This window comes from Coffea arabica, chromosome 6e, assembly GCF_036785885.1.
Source record: "Coffea arabica cultivar ET-39 chromosome 6e, Coffea Arabica ET-39 HiFi, whole genome shotgun sequence".
Classification (NCBI taxonomy): Eukaryota; Viridiplantae; Streptophyta; class Magnoliopsida; order Gentianales; family Rubiaceae; genus Coffea; species Coffea arabica.
The window spans coordinates 59,046,709-59,064,181 of NC_092321.1; the positions used below are offsets into that span (position 1 = coordinate 59,046,709).

At 34.9% G+C, this 17,473-nt stretch overlaps 2 protein-coding genes across 2 annotated transcripts; both read left to right on the forward strand.

The window, feature by feature from the left end:
- The first annotated feature begins 6,788 nt into the window (after positions 1-6,788).
- Positions 6,789-9,823, forward strand: LOC113695292 (phospholipase A2-alpha-like). The gene is made up of 4 exons (XM_027214328.2): positions 6,789-7,026; positions 7,108-7,150; positions 7,254-7,379; positions 9,507-9,823. The coding sequence occupies exons 1-4, from the start codon at positions 6,886-6,888 to the stop codon at positions 9,692-9,694; spliced, it is 498 nt and encodes a 165-aa protein (XP_027070129.1). The 5' UTR covers positions 6,789-6,885; the 3' UTR covers positions 9,695-9,823.
- A 1,184-nt stretch (positions 9,824-11,007) lies between these two features.
- LOC113696874 (putative late blight resistance protein homolog R1B-17) lies at positions 11,008-17,235 on the forward strand. Its single transcript, XM_027216261.2, has 5 exons — positions 11,008-13,078; positions 13,786-14,353; positions 14,437-14,944; positions 15,192-15,303; positions 16,895-17,235. The coding sequence occupies exons 1-5, from the start codon at positions 11,008-11,010 to the stop codon at positions 17,233-17,235; spliced, it is 3,600 nt and encodes a 1,199-aa protein (XP_027072062.2).
- Positions 17,236-17,473: the final 238 nt, after the last annotated feature.

Below are 17,473 nucleotides of genomic sequence, written 5' to 3' on the forward strand. Positions count from 1 at the left end.
GCAAAATTTGCCATCAATCTCATTAACCAAGTAGGTGGAAGGATTGTTTCTTGTGTTATTTATGAAAGTTGCACATAGTGATTCCATGATAGTTGCTAGTAAGTTAGTATTCGACTTTGTAAGTATCAAGATTAATCCCATATATATATATTTATTTATTTATTTATTTTTAAATAAAAATAACGTAAAAATGGTGGGGTTAGACATTGACGGCATATTATATATATACATACATATATACTTATATGCACATACATATATATATAGACACACATATATATACAGAAGTATGCATATTTTAGTCTGCTTCACATTGGATAACCCCTTCAACTACAGATAAATGGAACAAATTGAGTATTTTTTTTTTTTTTTTTGGTGTAAGAACAAATTGAGTATGTTGCCTTTGGTTGAGAACTATGACAGGTAGCTTACAATTATGCTCATAGCAAGAAGTATATGAAACCAAAAATATATAAATAAAAAAGTTCTGAAATGATTGTTAATTAACCTTGAGTTTGGCATGTTTCAATGCTTTAGTTCGTTAATATTAGACAATGCTCGAGGGGTGATGATCTGTTTAAAAAATTGAAAAAAAAAAATCATACGATGCTAGCTTAGTTAGAACGTTGATACATAATCAATACTTAAAATACCTTCATTTGCTATATTAAGAGCCTCTGAATCTACTGTTTACTATTCGAATCTATTGTCAACAATGCATTTCTCAGATCTAGAAAGGGGAAGTGCTTGTTGTTTTATATTTGAAGTCATTGAAATTCAATACGCATCATGACGTTCAATGAAAGGTCTAAGGAAGTTCCAATAGGAAAATTTTGAAAAAGAAAAATACTTATTACTAAAAGCTAAAACGAAATTTCCATCCTCTTTTCTTTTTTGATAAAATAGACGTCAATATTATTACTAAACTAGTTAAAAATGGTCCAGCACGACAAAATGATCTGCACTAATGACGAAAAGAATACATAGAATATATTGCAGATATATCTGATGTAAAAAATCATTAGAATTAATGGACTTACCAAAATATAATCGATTACACTGTATTCTTTTATCTTTGAGACGTGAATTCTTTATGTAACCTAAACAAACTTTACCTATGATTGTAACAACATTTTAAGGAGCTATTTGGTAATTGTTCATTAATCACTTTCACTATCACTTTCATTAACTAGTTAATGGTAATGGGTTTCAGTTGAAACCTATAGAGTGTTTAGTAAATAAAATTTAAGTATAGGTTTAACTTTTTTTTCCTTTTCCCTACTCTTTTTTCTTCTAAATTTCCCACTCTCGAAATTTTCTGGTATTTTGTAACTTTCTATTTTTTAATAAAAAAATATGAGTTACTTGAGTAAGTGAATAATGGTTCCCTATAAAAAAAATTACTTAATCACTAAATCCATATAATGGATTTATTATACCCATTAACTCATTTCAATTAACCTTAAGCAAATGATAAGTATCATTATGATTAATTTTGAAACTCATTCCTTAATATGAACATGAATCCCAATTAACAAAAGCTGCCTAAGTTTGCTCTTTCCTATTATTCGCTAAAGGTCATGGGAAAATGGCAACACTCAATTCCTTATTTTATTTCTTTTCAAGATATCACTGTGAGGTGTGATGGGCCACCTTGAACAACAATTACATGAAATGGTGAAAGGTCTCAAGTCCCTAATGAAATGATTTTGACAAAGAAAGTTTACTTTATACAGCCATCTTGAAAATCAGGCCTTGGAAGATATTTTTGGAGCAAGGCAAAGGATCTTTAAGATCTTTTCTTTGACCAAAAGCAAAACAAAACATGTCTGTTGGCATGGGTCCATATGGAAAAAAGCTTGACACTCGTGAGAATATTTGACTGGTTTTGCAAAATGTCATCATCTCCGTTGGATTGCATTTTTCATGATTTTTCATGAAAAAATTATTGTAACGATTTAATACATGTGAAAGAAAAAATAATAGAAAATGTGATCACGAAAACGACGTAATTTTCTGACAGAAAATGACAATCCAAACAGGGCATCTTTTCTGTTTTTCAAAAAATAAAAAAAAAAACAGATCTTTTCTGTTCATTTTGTCTTCTTTTCCATGCAACCACACAATTATGTCATGCACAATGTTAGACACCAGAATCAGAGAATCTTCTTTTTGACGGTAGAAGAGAAAAATTTATTGTGTGGACGGGGAAAAAATTACAAGCAAGGGATGTACGGATTTAAGGGTAGAATGGGGTGGATAAGAATTGAAAAGTCATAATCCAATGGTCCGTGATTTTTCTCAAAAAAATTTTACATTTTTTGTGAATATATTTTTTAATTAATTTTTTACATCACATACATCAAATTATTAAGGTATTTTTTTTATACAAAAACTCCTAAAAATAGCAATCAAAACAGGCTCACTTGAAAGAACCATTGAGAGGCAAAGATGGTATACCAAAAGTTGTTTTGTATTGATCATTTTACAAAGCGTAGAAAAGTTTAATTTAGGGAGAAATAAAAACAAGATTTGAGCCAAAACCTCAATGTAAATAATATCACGTTAATTAATTGAAGAAGGCAAAATATTCTGGCAACAAATGTGACTGGATACTGTTCATTTTATTTCCTATTTTTCCTAATGCGATCTACAGACTTAATAAGTATTGATTTCCATTAATTACCATAAAGGGAAGTCTGTTACTTACCCGTCAATAAAATCTTAATACAGCCTATGATAAAATCTCCTTATCTTAATTTATCAATTTCCATTTAAAATCATTCTTTTTAGGAGAAAAAGAAAAACAAAGAAAAATTCCACCATATAATAACAGCTAAGCAACACTTGTTCACTTCTGCCAGCACGTGGCAATAAAACAATATAATGGATTCAATAAGAGTATAGAAACAAAAGCAATTATGTTTTCTTTCCCAAAGAAAACTTTATTAAATTAACCTGTTCATGAGAATGCTTTTAATAACCCAAAAGAATTGAAAAAGAAAGCAAGGATTTTAGGGAATAGTAAAGTCAATTTTCCAAAAACAAATGTACGAGGATGAGTTTTTATTGATTTTTGAAAAATATTTGTAACACATCTTCCAACCACCCTGTTATGACACATGTACTTTTTCAAGAAAAAAAAAAGGGACTATAATAAAAGTTCTCTAAAAATACCCAAGAAAATTATTTTTTTTTCTCTTATTTGCTTTTGTGCTAGAATTTAGAATTGTCAATAGGAGGAGAAAAGTAAAATCTACAATATACCAACGAATAGCTCTTGCTGATTCTAATTAATTAACTTTTTGCAGAATCTTATGCAGCTGAGAACAATCCTTGAAACATACCTCATTGCAACAATGAAATGTGTATAAGAAGAAAACTTCAAAAGAAAAAGAAAGATATTACTTATAGGACAAAAATCATTTAAGAGAAACAAATGAGTAATATATCTTTTGCAAAAATCATTTAAGAGAAACAAATGAGCTGTATTATTTTTTTAGGTTGCATAACTGACAAAATACTAAATACTCAATTAGTTTATCTTGTGTGTCCTTTGTGATTGTTGGCCTAATCAGCAACATCCCTCAGATCCCGGTTCGACGGGACTAACCGCCCAGCCCGTGGCACCCAGGGGTGCAGACCCTCATGCTGGCCGAGCGTGGTACAGTGTTTTGCGCTGCCATTGTGGTTAAGGAAATAAAGTTGCGCCTTCACTAAAAGCTATAGCTTTTGGTGCAATGGTAAGCGCTTGATCCTGACAAGTGGTATCAGAGCGAGGTCGCGGGTTCGAATCTCCCTGGCTGTTGCTGGGGGAGGGATTGTTGGCCTAATCAGCAACATCCCTCAGATCCCGGTTCGACGGGACTAACCGCCCAGCCCGTGGCACCCAGGGGTGCAGACCCTCATGCTGGCCGAGCGTGGTACGGTGCTTTGCGCTGCCATTGTGGTTAAGGAAATAAAGTTGCGCCTTCACTAAAAGCTATAGCTTTTGGTGCAATGGTAAGCGCTTGATCCTGACAGTGATTAAGGGTGTCAATTGGTTTTTTTAAGTCAGACTTTAGCAAGTTCAAGTTTGACTCACACATTATATGAATTTTTGGGTTTCGAGCTCATATTAAAAGACTCAAATTCAACTCACACTATGATATGAATTTTGGTTTCAAATCGGGTTTGACTCAAACTTATAATTAAATATATAGTTATATATTATATATATTTTATAATTATGAATTAATACAAATATTTATATAATTCATTAACATTTTATGTCGTAATATGTATAATTATAAATTATAGATATTATTATATATATATTATACATATATAAATATACTCATATATGGATCGAGTTTTAATCGAGCATGAGCCTAATATAGTTCAAACTCGACTCACATTTAATTCGAACCTAATATTAAGGCCCAAGCTCTGCGTGGCTCAATTAAAGCTTAGATTCAGTGAGTTTTTTCAGGCTAAACTCGAGTTTACCCGACCTCATTGATAGTCCTACTTGTGATTAATGCTGCAAAATGAATATTCAACTTATAAAACTAGTTGGGAGACGCGTTGAGTGATTGAGGAGAAGGAGTGTAAGTGAGAGGTTTTGAATTCAATTCCTCCCACTTGCACTAAAAAAAAATCTTATAAAACTAGTTGATGTTTGTTACCAATATAAGATGAAACAGATCAGGTGGCGTAACATGAGTGCAAGGTTTTGCTTTAAAAGGTTACATTACCTACCGATCTTTCACGGATGCAGGTGGTGTAACATCCTCGCAATGTTCTTTGAGCAGTATTCTATAGATCTTTCTATTCTATTAACCACAAACAAACCAACAAAAGCTAAATTGTAGAAAAAACTTGGAAGAAGCTAGTTGTAAAGGAGAAAGTAGCACGCAATATAGTTAGCAGTTTTTCTTTTTCTTTTCAAATTTCTTATAGTAATGTTGTTGGTTGGTGTCAACTTTTACTAATTGTAACTATACTTTTAAGGGAAAATTGTCAACTTTTATTAATGAACCTAAAAATAAAAAATAAAAAATTATAACATAAAAAAGAAAGATTAATCTTTCCTACATTATCATTGTATATACTGACGGTTTTATGTACCACCATATCATTTTAATTTAAATTTAAACACCAAAATTTATATTTATGATACACATCTAAATTCGCAAGCGGATATACTAACGGTGCATGAAAAGATTTACCAAAAAAAAAAACTCTACTATTCCAAGACAAAGAATGGTCTTTTATGTTATAATTTTTATTTTTTTGGTTTAATAAATGTCATGTGAATATAATGAAGTTGACCGAATGATCTATCGATTCTATTTTCGAAATTTATTACTGGGTTATTGGATGATTTGATTCAGATTGAAAATTAGGTTCAGGGATGTAATAGTTCTAATTTTTAAATGTCAGGGATGAATTTGCTTTATTTTAAAAGTGAGGGATGAAAAGAATATTTTTGCGAAATGTGAAGGATGAAACATGTCATTTTCCCTACTTTTAAAGCAAGAAACTACTCCAAAAGCACTTACTCCTCGTGGTATATATTTAATCGTACAGGGACATAAACCAAACAATTTTTTGTACAACTCTTGTAATCTACTTTAGCATTTTCTTCTCAACATTTCTCGTTGCAGAATATAAGCCTTATTTTAACTGATTTAGCTCCGGTAGCTAGCTTGTACATGTGAGATGGACCATCGGAAATGGAGCCTCTCTAATTTGAGTTTTGTACTTCAGTTGTTTGAATTGATAGAACTTCAGTGTAAACTGATACAATTTTGATATAAACATGAATTATAACTGAGTTGGTATGAAACTCACGATTATACTAAAAACATATTAGTTTACATCAAAATTATACTCCCTCCGTCCCACTTTGATAGTCCCGTTTTTTTTTTCACACAGTTTAAGAAAAAGTAGTTAACTTTGTTGGAAAAGTAAATTTAGATTGCTATTTTCCTAAAATACCCTCACATTAAATATGGTACAACTTTATGGGAACTTGAATTGATGGTAAAAAAAAAATCAACTCTCATTAAATGAGGTAGGTTTATAGTAACAACTACTTACATTGAATAAGGGTATTTTAGAAAAATTAAAATACAACTACATTCTTCAATTGGAAAGTGGACTACAATTTGGGACAGATGAAAAAAGAATACAGGACTATCAAAGTGGGACGAAGGGAGTATCAATTTATGTTCTGTACTTCAGTTGTATGAATTGATAGAATTTTCGGTGTAAACTGATACAATTTTAATACAAACATGAATTATAACTGAGTTGGTATGAAACTCACGATTATACTAAAAACAATATTGATTAATCTTTCCTACACTGTCAGTTTTGGATGATTGATAACCATGCAAAATTTGAATTTAGAATCCAACTTTTGCACATGTATCATGAATCTAACGATGATAGTGTATACACTATTAGTATATATAAAATTGTGTCAATTTATACAATTAGACGGCTAGATAGAAATAAACAGAACCTCAAAGAGGCCCTGACCCTTGGAGGATATCAAAAACTCGTCAAGTTATTTAATCCACACTTAATTCAGTGTCGTAATAGAAACAAATTCTTGTAGTTGTTGGTGAGAAGTGTGATTACAGCAGCATAACACTACAAAAACATGTCACGAGATGTTACAAGACAAATGCCAACCTCTTTCCATGAGTCCTCTCTGACTCAGTTAATGCCCTTTTTCCTAAGCCATTAATAGTCGCCTTACAGCATTCTTCCCCCACCCCCCCACCCCCCCCCCCCCCCCGGGGGGCGCCCAAAACCATATTATTCCTATAAATCAGAGCTTTTAAGCAAACCAAAGCTTCCATTTACATTTTTTTCTGCAAACTCACATCTTCAATGGCTTCTACTCCCCATGAGTCATTGAAGTCAGCAGCAGCAGCACAGCTTCTCACATTTTTGCTTTTCACCCTTCAGTTTTCTGGTATTCCGACTAATGCACTGAATATTGGTTTGCAATTAGATCCAGGCGTCAAATTGGTTTGCCCTCCAACTTCCTCCTCTGTTTAAATCACCCCTTTTGCTTCTCCTTTCAATAATTCCTGTTCTTGAATTTTGTAGAAAAAAGAGTGTAGCAGTACATGTGAATCCACGTTCTGTGGAGGTAAAGAATCTTCCCTCTCAAATCCCTCTCAGCTTTTGTTAAATTTTTTTCAAGAAAATCGATCAATTTCTAAGTTTTCTTGGAAATTTTATTGAATTTGCAGTTGCTCCATTTCTAAGATATGGGAAGTATTGTGGGCTTCTGTATAGCGGTTGTCCAGGGGAGGCGCCATGTGATGGTTTAGATGCTTGCTGTATGGCGCATGATAAATGCATTCAAAGCAAAAACAGTAAGCCTTCTTATTTACTCCCTCCGTCCCACTTTGATAATCCAATTTTTTTTTTTGGTCTGTCCCAAATTGTAGTCCATTTTCCAATTAAAGAATGTAATTTGATAATCCAGTTTTCCTTTTTTCTGTCCCAAATTGTAGTCCATTTTTCAATTAAAGAATGTAGTTGTCTTTTAATTTTTCTAAAATGCTCTTATTTAATGTAAGTTGTTATTACTATAAACTACTTTATTTAATATAGATTGTTAGTATTGAATATAACCTATCCCATTTAATGCATTTAGATTTTTCAAAACATATTGATATATGAAAAATCAACTTTATTTAATGTAAGGGTATTTTCTAAAGTTAACTATTTTTTCTTAAACTGTGTGAAAAAAAAACTAGAACTATCAAAATGGGACAGAGGGAGTATCAAAAAAGTGTAATTATAACAATTTTGGTAGTGGGGTATTTATCTTGAATTGCAAGATTAATAGCCGAAAGGGGGGGGGGGGGGGGGAATAAAGGCTCTGTTTCAGTGATAGTTGGTCAAATTTTTTTAATTAGTATTGATTTTTCAAGAAAGATAATAAGGACAAAATAAAACACAGAGCAGGTATGTGTTTAAGCAAGTATATACTTTTATAAATTTATTGTAGATATAAATATTGTTCTTGCACAGTAACTCAATAAATAGAAAAAATAGATATACACAAATCTAAGAAAAATACACAATTCCACGAAATGATGACCAAACGGTTTAAACCACTAGCTCTTAGCTTAGTGGCCACCACCAAAGTTGATGGAGTGGTGGGGTGGGAGGTCAGGGGATCAAGCCCTACCTACCTAACCTCCCACCATTGGCCCCAAAAATGTGGCAAGCCACTTCGAATGGCTTTCTAGACGAGTGTATCGTATCGACAAAAAAAAAAAAAAAAAAAACCAAACGGTTTAGCCTGAAAGCATTCAGCATAAAAAAGCACTTTCGCTAAGATTTTGGAATCCTTGAAAAACGTGAACAACTTGGAGTGAGTCAATTCCCTTTTATGGAAGAAAGAAGGCACCTTGGTTGAGTCTGAGAGCCTGTTGCAAGAAAAGACCAAATTGCTGTTAAATGCCAATTTTCGCAACACAAGTAATGTTCAAATTGCTATTAAATACCAATTCCTTTTTATGGAAGAAAAAGGCACCTTTGGCTGAGTTTTGAATCAGATGATTCTCACTCTGATATTCTTATTGAAGACGTTATTTTTCATTTGTATAATTTCTTAGCTTGGGAGGTTTCTTGGACTTTTAGAAATAACAATACAGTCGCTCACCTTTTAGCTGAGAATATATAATGAATTCCAAATTCTTGTATGTGGAATGACTCTCTATCTTCCTTTGTTATTTCTGCTCTTGAAGCAGATATAGTATGCTATTAATAAAATTTGCCTCTCTTTATTTATATATATATATATATATATATATATTGCCTTTATCCATAGAGTAGCATTTTTCATCAAACTGGATCATTGATCCATAGACAATTCTGCATTCTTGTGTTTGTCACCTGTTGTTTATTATTAGTATTTTTCCAGAATGTGCTGTAATGCTATCATACTGCAAAGAACAGGTGCATAAGGTCTGAGTACAATTATATGACTTTTACACCAACTTCTGTGATAGCTACTAAATACAACAACTAAACAAAATTGAATTGAACCATGGCAGCAAGGGCAAGGCCCAGACAGACACAAAATTTTACCATTCAAATCATAGTTTAGTGCATTAAATTATGAAGCCCACAAAGGAAAATCCCAAAAAAAAACAAAAGAAACTAATTTATCGCGTGTCCCTTTTTTGTTTTTTGGATAAATTATATTTTACCCCCCCTGTGATTTAGCCTTTTTTTTACTCCGTTACTAATGATCTTTCCCGTCACTTTGACACTTTAATCCAAACCATAAAGGGGTTATGTATAGTTTTTGAAACCATAGAGGGATTATATAAAAAACTGCTAAATCACAGGAGGGGTAAAGTGAAATTTACCCTTAGTCAATCGATAACATTTACACTTATACTAGCCTGTACTAGGGGAGGGTCCAACTTTAGAAACTCATATTTTTACATTATATTTTTTGTATTTGTATTTGTATTGTGCAGATGACTATTTTAGCCAAGAGTGCAACCAAAATCTCCTCAATTGCGTGAATGGATTCTACAAGTCAGGTGCACGAACTTTTAAAGGGAACACTTGTTCAGTGGATGAAGTTGTTTTCCTTATGAGAAAGGTGATTGGTGCAGCCATATTGGCTGGAAGAATATTGCATCATAAACAAGATGGAGTGTAGAAATCTGTTTTAACTTTGTTGTTAATTGTAAACCTTAGTATCCTTTTGCTCTCTTTTGGTTCTAATTCTTTTATTTTTGTCAACAACTGTTATTAAAATGAAATCCAAATGGACTGAAGTTTGTTTTTCCTTACTTGTTTCACAATTTTGTGACCCTTTGAGTGAAAAATGAAAATAGGAACAAGTTTCAACCAAGTTCTGATAGACAAAGTTCATAAGGAGGAGTGAACTTTGAGAAACCTTTGCTGTTTTTCTAGCTTTCGAGCCATTGGGAGTCTTGGGAAAATTGCCAAAGTAGTTTCTCACATTTTGTTCTGTCGATATTTGTGGTTTGTACTTCTATAACACTTCACTTTTAAAATGATGAATTGGTCCCTCACAGATCCAAAACCTTCATCCCAAACTTGTTTTTGGTTACATTTGCCTAAAATTAATAAACACGTACACCAATTTTTTGGACCATGAAAAGAGCATCCACCCAAATTTTAAACGCAAAAAGTTGCATCTTAGTTATACATGGTTAAATTATCGTTAAAGAATACCATTACCAATCAAGCTTGAAAATCTTCTAGTTCTAAAAATTAAGACTCTAGAATCCTTCCTTGTAATCTGTGATTTTTTTCCTTCAAAACCACTTAAAAGGAATCAACTCACAACAATCTGGATTGTCAACACATCTAGCTTTTTTGGGTCAATTCATCCAAGGTACATTTGAGTCAGAGATTGAGCTCTCGCAATTCCTTCAAAGTTGCTCGTTTCATTGCCTTCTCTTGTGGAAGGTTTACCTTTTCCTCTTTATTCTTTGAAATCTTGAATGCTTCAAGTTAGTTATCATTGACTCTTTCATATTTGAACTTTCAATGCCCACTATGTTAAATTCACGTCGACTATTGGGGTTGGTCCAGTGATTTGTTGTCAGCTTTAAGGTTCGAATCGTGGGCTTTTTTGCCGTCTTTATGCCAGCAACGATGCTAAACTCCATGTTTTACACATCTCAATATAAAAACTCATTAGAACGGCTCAATTCACAAGCCGGCACATTTTAATGGGTTTAGAATGAAAGAAATCAGATGTGCATTTTTAACAATTTAATACCTTAATTAAATTTCACAAAAATAAACTTCTTACAAAAACCAAAAGAAAAAAAACAGAGACATCTGTACATCTGTTCGATGCAGACGATGGACATAGTAGCCGAATAGAGTGCCAAATTTAATAGCGGGTCCTCCGGGGAATTGTCTCTTTTGAGAGCCCTGCTCTAAATTTGCTTTATAGTCTGTGGAAAAAATCAAAGAGTACTAAGAAAGGAAGAAATGTTTCCTACTTGTGTTGATTGTGTATTGAAAACACTGGAACTGCAGCTGGCCGATCCATGCTTAACTCTTCCAAGGAAACATCCAATCCAAAATCTTCAGATGGAGTTAAGGTTCCTGAAGTGCTATTTCTGGTGCTTTTCAACGCTTGCAGGTGCGGATTTGAACTTTCCCATGAACAATGTTTGGGCCGGAATTGATTTTAGTCTTTCTATAAACTACAAGAGATATTATACACATTTCGATAGTGCTGTGTCCACAGCACTAGCAAAAGTTCAGCTTTATAAGCCAAAGATCAGAAAATCCTGTATTGCTTTTTTAGAACGCTCATCTGTATTAATCCAGCCTCGCAAGATTTATGATATGGTTGAATTCCTAGACTGCATCATCGAGAATCTGGAGTATCTTGTCAGCTCAAAATACAACATGAATCTTCGGGTGAAGGAGCAGATGGGAATGGGATCCTCGGAAGAGAAGCTCAGGTTGTTGAGATCACTTCTTGTTCTCGCGGAGATAAGGTGCAGTAGGCATGAAATTTTGATTGATCATCTCTTGGTTCACAATCAAGCTTGGATTAATAGCATTGCTTGCCAATCACTTTTGCTGTGGATAGATCCTATGGATCAGAACAATCAGAAGGTGATAGAAATGCATCTCCAACATACTTATAGTTCTGTGACAGCTAAAGTCGTTGGTAGCTACATCGATATATTCTTACGAATTCTACCAGCTTCCATTAGAGATTATAATTACAGAGAAATTCTTGATGAGGGGCTTATATTCTTGATTGCTCTTGTGATGGAATCACCAAAGAAAGGGGTTCTGATACCAACAGGTGTCTCTGTCGATGAGGTTAGATTTCTCATGCACTCATTCCTTTCAGGGAGGAGGAAAGAGCACATTGCAAAAGATAGGGATGTTTTTCCAGATTATGTAGAAGAATTCTTATTGGAGATCAATAAAGTCAAAGCAAAGGCAAGGGAGTTTTATACCCAAGATATTCATAAGTTGAGGTGGTTCAGGTCTCCCTTGACAAATGGAATTGGATTTATTGATTCTCTGTTGGAAAAACTGAAGGAAACATTGGAGGGCAAGGCAAAAGTGCTTTCCTTTGGAAGACATCAAGTTGGAGTAATCCAAGAGGAGCTGAAATCCGTCAGGCCAGATCTCGACAATATATTGGAGCTGAAAAATGACTCTGAGGAACTCAGTGCTCTTTGGACACAAATTGTCAATGTGGCATACCGGGCAGAACATGTTATTGACTCTTGCTTGATTGGAGATGGTCAAATTTCCTACCATGTTATATGTCTTTCTGATATCATAGAAGAAATTAAGCTCATTAAAAATGAGTTTAGGAAAATCAGAAGGAAGGAAGTCTACATCAGAAAAATCAGTGGCAACAAGGACTCAAGTAGGACGCTTCCAGCTCGAGCTAATACTTCAAAACTTGATGAAATTGTGGTGGGGTTTAAAGATGTAGCAGAAACAATAATGGATAAACTCAGGGGAGGATCAGCACGGCGTGACATTGTTACAATTGTGGGCATGGCAGGACAAGGTAAGACAACTTTGGCTAAGACAATTTATAATGATCCTTTAATTCAGTATGATTTTCACATAAGTGCCTGGTGCTGCATCTCTCAAGTATATAAAAAGAGAAAGTTACTGCTTGACATTTTAAGTCATATTGTCACACGTGATACAATAATTACAATGAGTGATGAAGACCTAGGTGAACGGCTTTGGAAATGTTTGAAGGGACATAAGTACCTCATTGTTATAGATGATATTTGGGATAGCAAGGCCTGGTATGACATAGAAAGATTCTTCCCAGATGACAACAATGGAAGTCGAATTATGTTTACGTCTCGAATCCACGATGTGGCTTTGCAAGTTAAGGCCAACTCGAAACCACATCATCTTCGTCCACTATCTAATGACGAAAGTTGGGAGTTACTTGAAAAGAAGCTGCTAGAAAAAGGTGATTGTCCATCACATTTGTCCGAGGTTGGTGAGCACATTGTGAAACTGTGTAAAGCGCTACCTCTGGCAATTGTTGTTATTGCAGGTCTCCTTACAAGGGAGACACATAACCTCTGTTTTCAAACTCGGACCGGACCGGCCGGTTCGATCGGTCGAACCGGGAACCGGCCAGTTGACCGGTCCGAGTTAATCTTAAAAACCGGGAAATCAACAACTCGGTCAAACCAGGTCAAAACCCGGGTTTGACCGGGTTTGACCCGGTTTGACCGGAAAAATGAACCCGGTCTCTTTTTTCTTTTTCTTTTTCTTTTTTTTTTTTTTACTTTTTTTGAAAGGGCAGAATATTTTTAATATGATGTTTTGATCCTTAAGTTGTTAAAAATTATTAACATATCTCAAATATTTCATACTTTATAAATGTTGTCTTAAAGTTTGGTGTTATTTTTCAATTAAGTCCATAATTTTAATTCTAAACTTGTTAATGCTTATTCAATAATATAAATTGTTACTTGATTGCTCTAATTTATTTGTATTTTCTTATTAAATATATTTGAAACATCAAATATATATGAATATACCTTTATTAATATTAACATGTTATTAAGTATTTTACATATAATATTTTAATTTTTAAATAAATTTTATTTATGACGTCATCCGGTTCAACCCCTATCGAACCCGGTTGAACCCATTGACCCCTGACCCCTGAGCTCGACCGAGTCGATATCCGGTCCGGTTCTGAAAACATAGCACATAACAAGATTAATTGGAAGCAAATATCTGAACATCTAGGTTCAAGACTTGCAAGTGAAGGGTACATGGACATATTAGAGCTAAGCTACATGCATTTACCGGATCATCTGAAAACATGTTTTCTTTACTTTGGAGCACTTCCAGAAGATAAAGTAATTAGCGCTCAAAAGTTGATCAAACTATGGATTGCAGAAGGATTTGTACGAAGAACTGGGATAAAGAGATTGGAAGATGTGGCCAAGGAGTACTTTATGGATTTAGTCAGGAGAAGTCTAGTAATTGTTACAGGAAGAAGTTCCACAGGCGGAATCAAAACATGTTACATTCATGATCTTTTCCGTGATTTGTGCTTAGCAAAAGCAAAAGAAGAATACTTTTTTCAGTTGGTCAGCATCTCTGGTGGACATGATCTTCCTCATTTTTTACTAAATCCCGTTAATTATGACCAATATCGGTTAATGGTTTATGGCGATTGGGATCATTTTGTCAAGTCCAGACCTCATGGCCTTCGCATCCACTCTCTTCTATTCTTCGCTGCAAATTCTTTGAATCTATTCCCTTGTTCTAATGCCTCTATATCTTTTGACAGATTCAAGCATCTTAAGGTGTTACATTTGGGCGGCATTTTTTTGGCAGTTATTTTCCAACTGAAATTACAGTGTTAGTTCTATTGAGATACTTGGAAATCAGGGGCATGTTTAAAAATGTCCCTTCATCAATAGTGAACCTCAAGACCCTTGAAACTCTTGTAATCAAATCTGTGACATCGATTGTGTTCCCAGCTATCATTTGGAAGATGAAAAGTTTGAGGAATGTGGATGTCAAAACTGACTTTGTTTTTGCTGAGGATTATGACAGTTTTGATTCATTATCAAACCTGGAAGTTCTGTCAACAATTAGGATTTCTCATCCACAAGTTACAATGAAGCTATTTGGAAGGTTACCAGCACTTCGAAAACTCAGCTGCATATTCGTAAAATCACAGTCAGGCGTCAGCTGCCCTTTTGAGTATCGATCATTGTTCGACTCCTTGAGAAGGCTAGAGTCCTTGAAAATAATTCAATGGGAAGCTTCATGTCTCGAGTTTGATCAATTCCGAGCATTTGGAATTCCAAGAACTCTCAAAAAGCTGACTTTGTCAAGGCTTGGCCTGCCCTGGTGGGCAATTTCAGCAATTGGACAACTATCCAATCTTGAGGTTCTCAAATTAAGAGAACATGCTTTTGCAGGTCCAAAATGGGACGTAGAAGATGTACAATTTCCAAACCTCAAACACTTAGAACTGTACAATTTGAACATTGAAAAGTGGATTAATGTCTCAACTGAGTCCTTCTGATAGGTTGCAATTTTGTCATTTATTTTATTATTAATTTCCCCTATTACCTGACTTGATATGGATTAATTATTAGATTCTACTCACTTTTCGTAATTTGCATTTATTTCAGGGAGTAGATCGAAAATACCATAATAAGAGCCAATTTGATGATTATCAGGAAAGAGTTCAAATAGCAGGCAATCAAGGGCATTCTTGGAACGAGGAGATGCAAGACCTTTTTGGTAATTTTGACCGAAGATAGCAACTAGAAAAAGGGGAAAGAAAGAAAACCTCTGGAGCTTTTTCCCTTCCTCTTGTGCGGCGGACGCCGCACAGTAGCGGTAGGCTACTTAGAATAGGAATGAAGATTGGAGGAGTAGAGCACTAGCTTGGAGCTTTGGTTGACTTAGACCTTTGGACTTCCTTTTGCTTTTCTTCTTACGCATGTCAGCCATGAGGCACTGAGTAGTTTTTGTATCTTTGACTTTTCTTTTGCTTCTTAGTAGTTTTTTGTCTCCTGGGATGTCAGGAGCAATTGGGTGCAATTGAATGATTTTGCCGTGGCTTTTCTCCCAAACACAGAAGATGGCCGCAGCTTTTGCTTCAGTTTCGTACGTTTTGTTCTCATTAAACATGAACTAATTTCTCCACTCTAGTCAAGGAGCAACGAAGGCTTTGGGTCGCCTACAATTGTGAGATCGATTTAATTTTATCTTTTTCTCTTATTTATTGGTATTCGCATATTTCCTGGTTACAGTGCTTATGATTGTTTAATTAATTGATTGTCTTGGATCCGGATAATTAGTTAATTTGGTAATCTATTGTCAATTGGGACGTTAAATCCGTAATTGTTTAATTGTCTCAAAATAGTGATAACTGGCATGATTGGGTTTGTGTCAGGGGGATACGCGGGCTAATCTAAAATAATCCTGGTAGTGCGTTATTTGATTAGAATGGGGCTCCTCTAATACGTAAGGCAATTGGGGAATTAAATTCTATGGGCATACCTAGGATTATTTCTCAATTAGAGCAGTGATTAACGGGCGTACCTTAATCATCGACACAGTAAGGAGGGGTTGATTGTCATCGCTTGTTTGGCAGTTATAATCTATTTATTAGTAAATAATTGGAATTGCCTCTGCTTATCGATGATCAATTAGGTGAACCATTGCTGAAGTTATTTCTTGGCTAGATCCTTAATTATCACTCATTAGATTTTAGTAAATTGTTATTTAATTTCTAGTTGGCTATTTTATTTTTATTATTTTACTTTTAGTTGATTTGTTTAAATTGTCACTCCTGATATAAAACACCCCCCTTGTCACTGTGAATTTGGAAAGGAACAATTACTCCCAGTCCCTGTGGATTCGACCCTGCTTACTGCTATCTACAGAAATTACTTTTAGTTTGAGCAGGTTTTATTATTGCACAGGCTGACGACCTGTCAATTTTTGGCGCCGTTGCCGGGGTCTGGCGCTAGTTATTTGTTTCTTTTTAAGTTCATCTTGTTTTCATTTTTTTTTATAGTTTATGGCTGCTAGCATTCCATATTTTGATGATAGACCGGACTTTGTTCCTGAATGGGGTTATGAGACTCATGTTTTTCCTAATGATCAATGGGCTGTTGCAAATTGTGGAACTTATTTTGACTCAGGTTATTCAACTGACACATGCCCCGCATTTCAAGACAATCTAAGTGCTCCAATTGATACTTTCGGAGATTTTCCACCCCAATATCAAATGCAGTATGACCCTTATTCAAACGGGTATGATCAAGGATGGTGGGATAATTCCAGTTTTGATTATGCGACCGGGCCAATGGATTTTCAACAGCAAGAGTCTCAACAACCATCGTCCCTGTCAGGGTACCAGCAGCAATACCAACCCCGACCACCTCCGCCCCCTCAATCTGGTTCATCTACGGAGGAGATGCTGAAACAAATGATGACAACCATGGCGCAAAATCAGCAAAGGACGGAGGCAGCTATTATGCAAAATCAGCAAAAGACGGACTCCGAAATACAGGACATAAGGAATCAGATAGGTCAATTGGCCACCAGAATGAACCGTTTGGAGTCCCAGAACCAAGGGAAGCTGCCATCTCAACCGGAGTTGAATCCGAAGAACGGGAGCGCAATGATCCTAAGGAGTGGGAAAGAGGTTCAAGGGTCTGAGCCTGTGATCCCTAAGGACAAGGATGAGGAGATGCAAGAGTGTCAAAATGAGAAATCTACAGATGCAGTTGAAAAAGAAGCCGAAAAGGAAGAAATGGAACCCCAACCGCAACCCATTCAAGTGGAAGAATCCAGTGAAGAATCATCAAATGTGGTGACACCACCTCCATTCCCTAACCCGCATTTTCTTAACTCTGACTTTATGATTTCTGTTAATGAGATTAACTTTGTTATACCG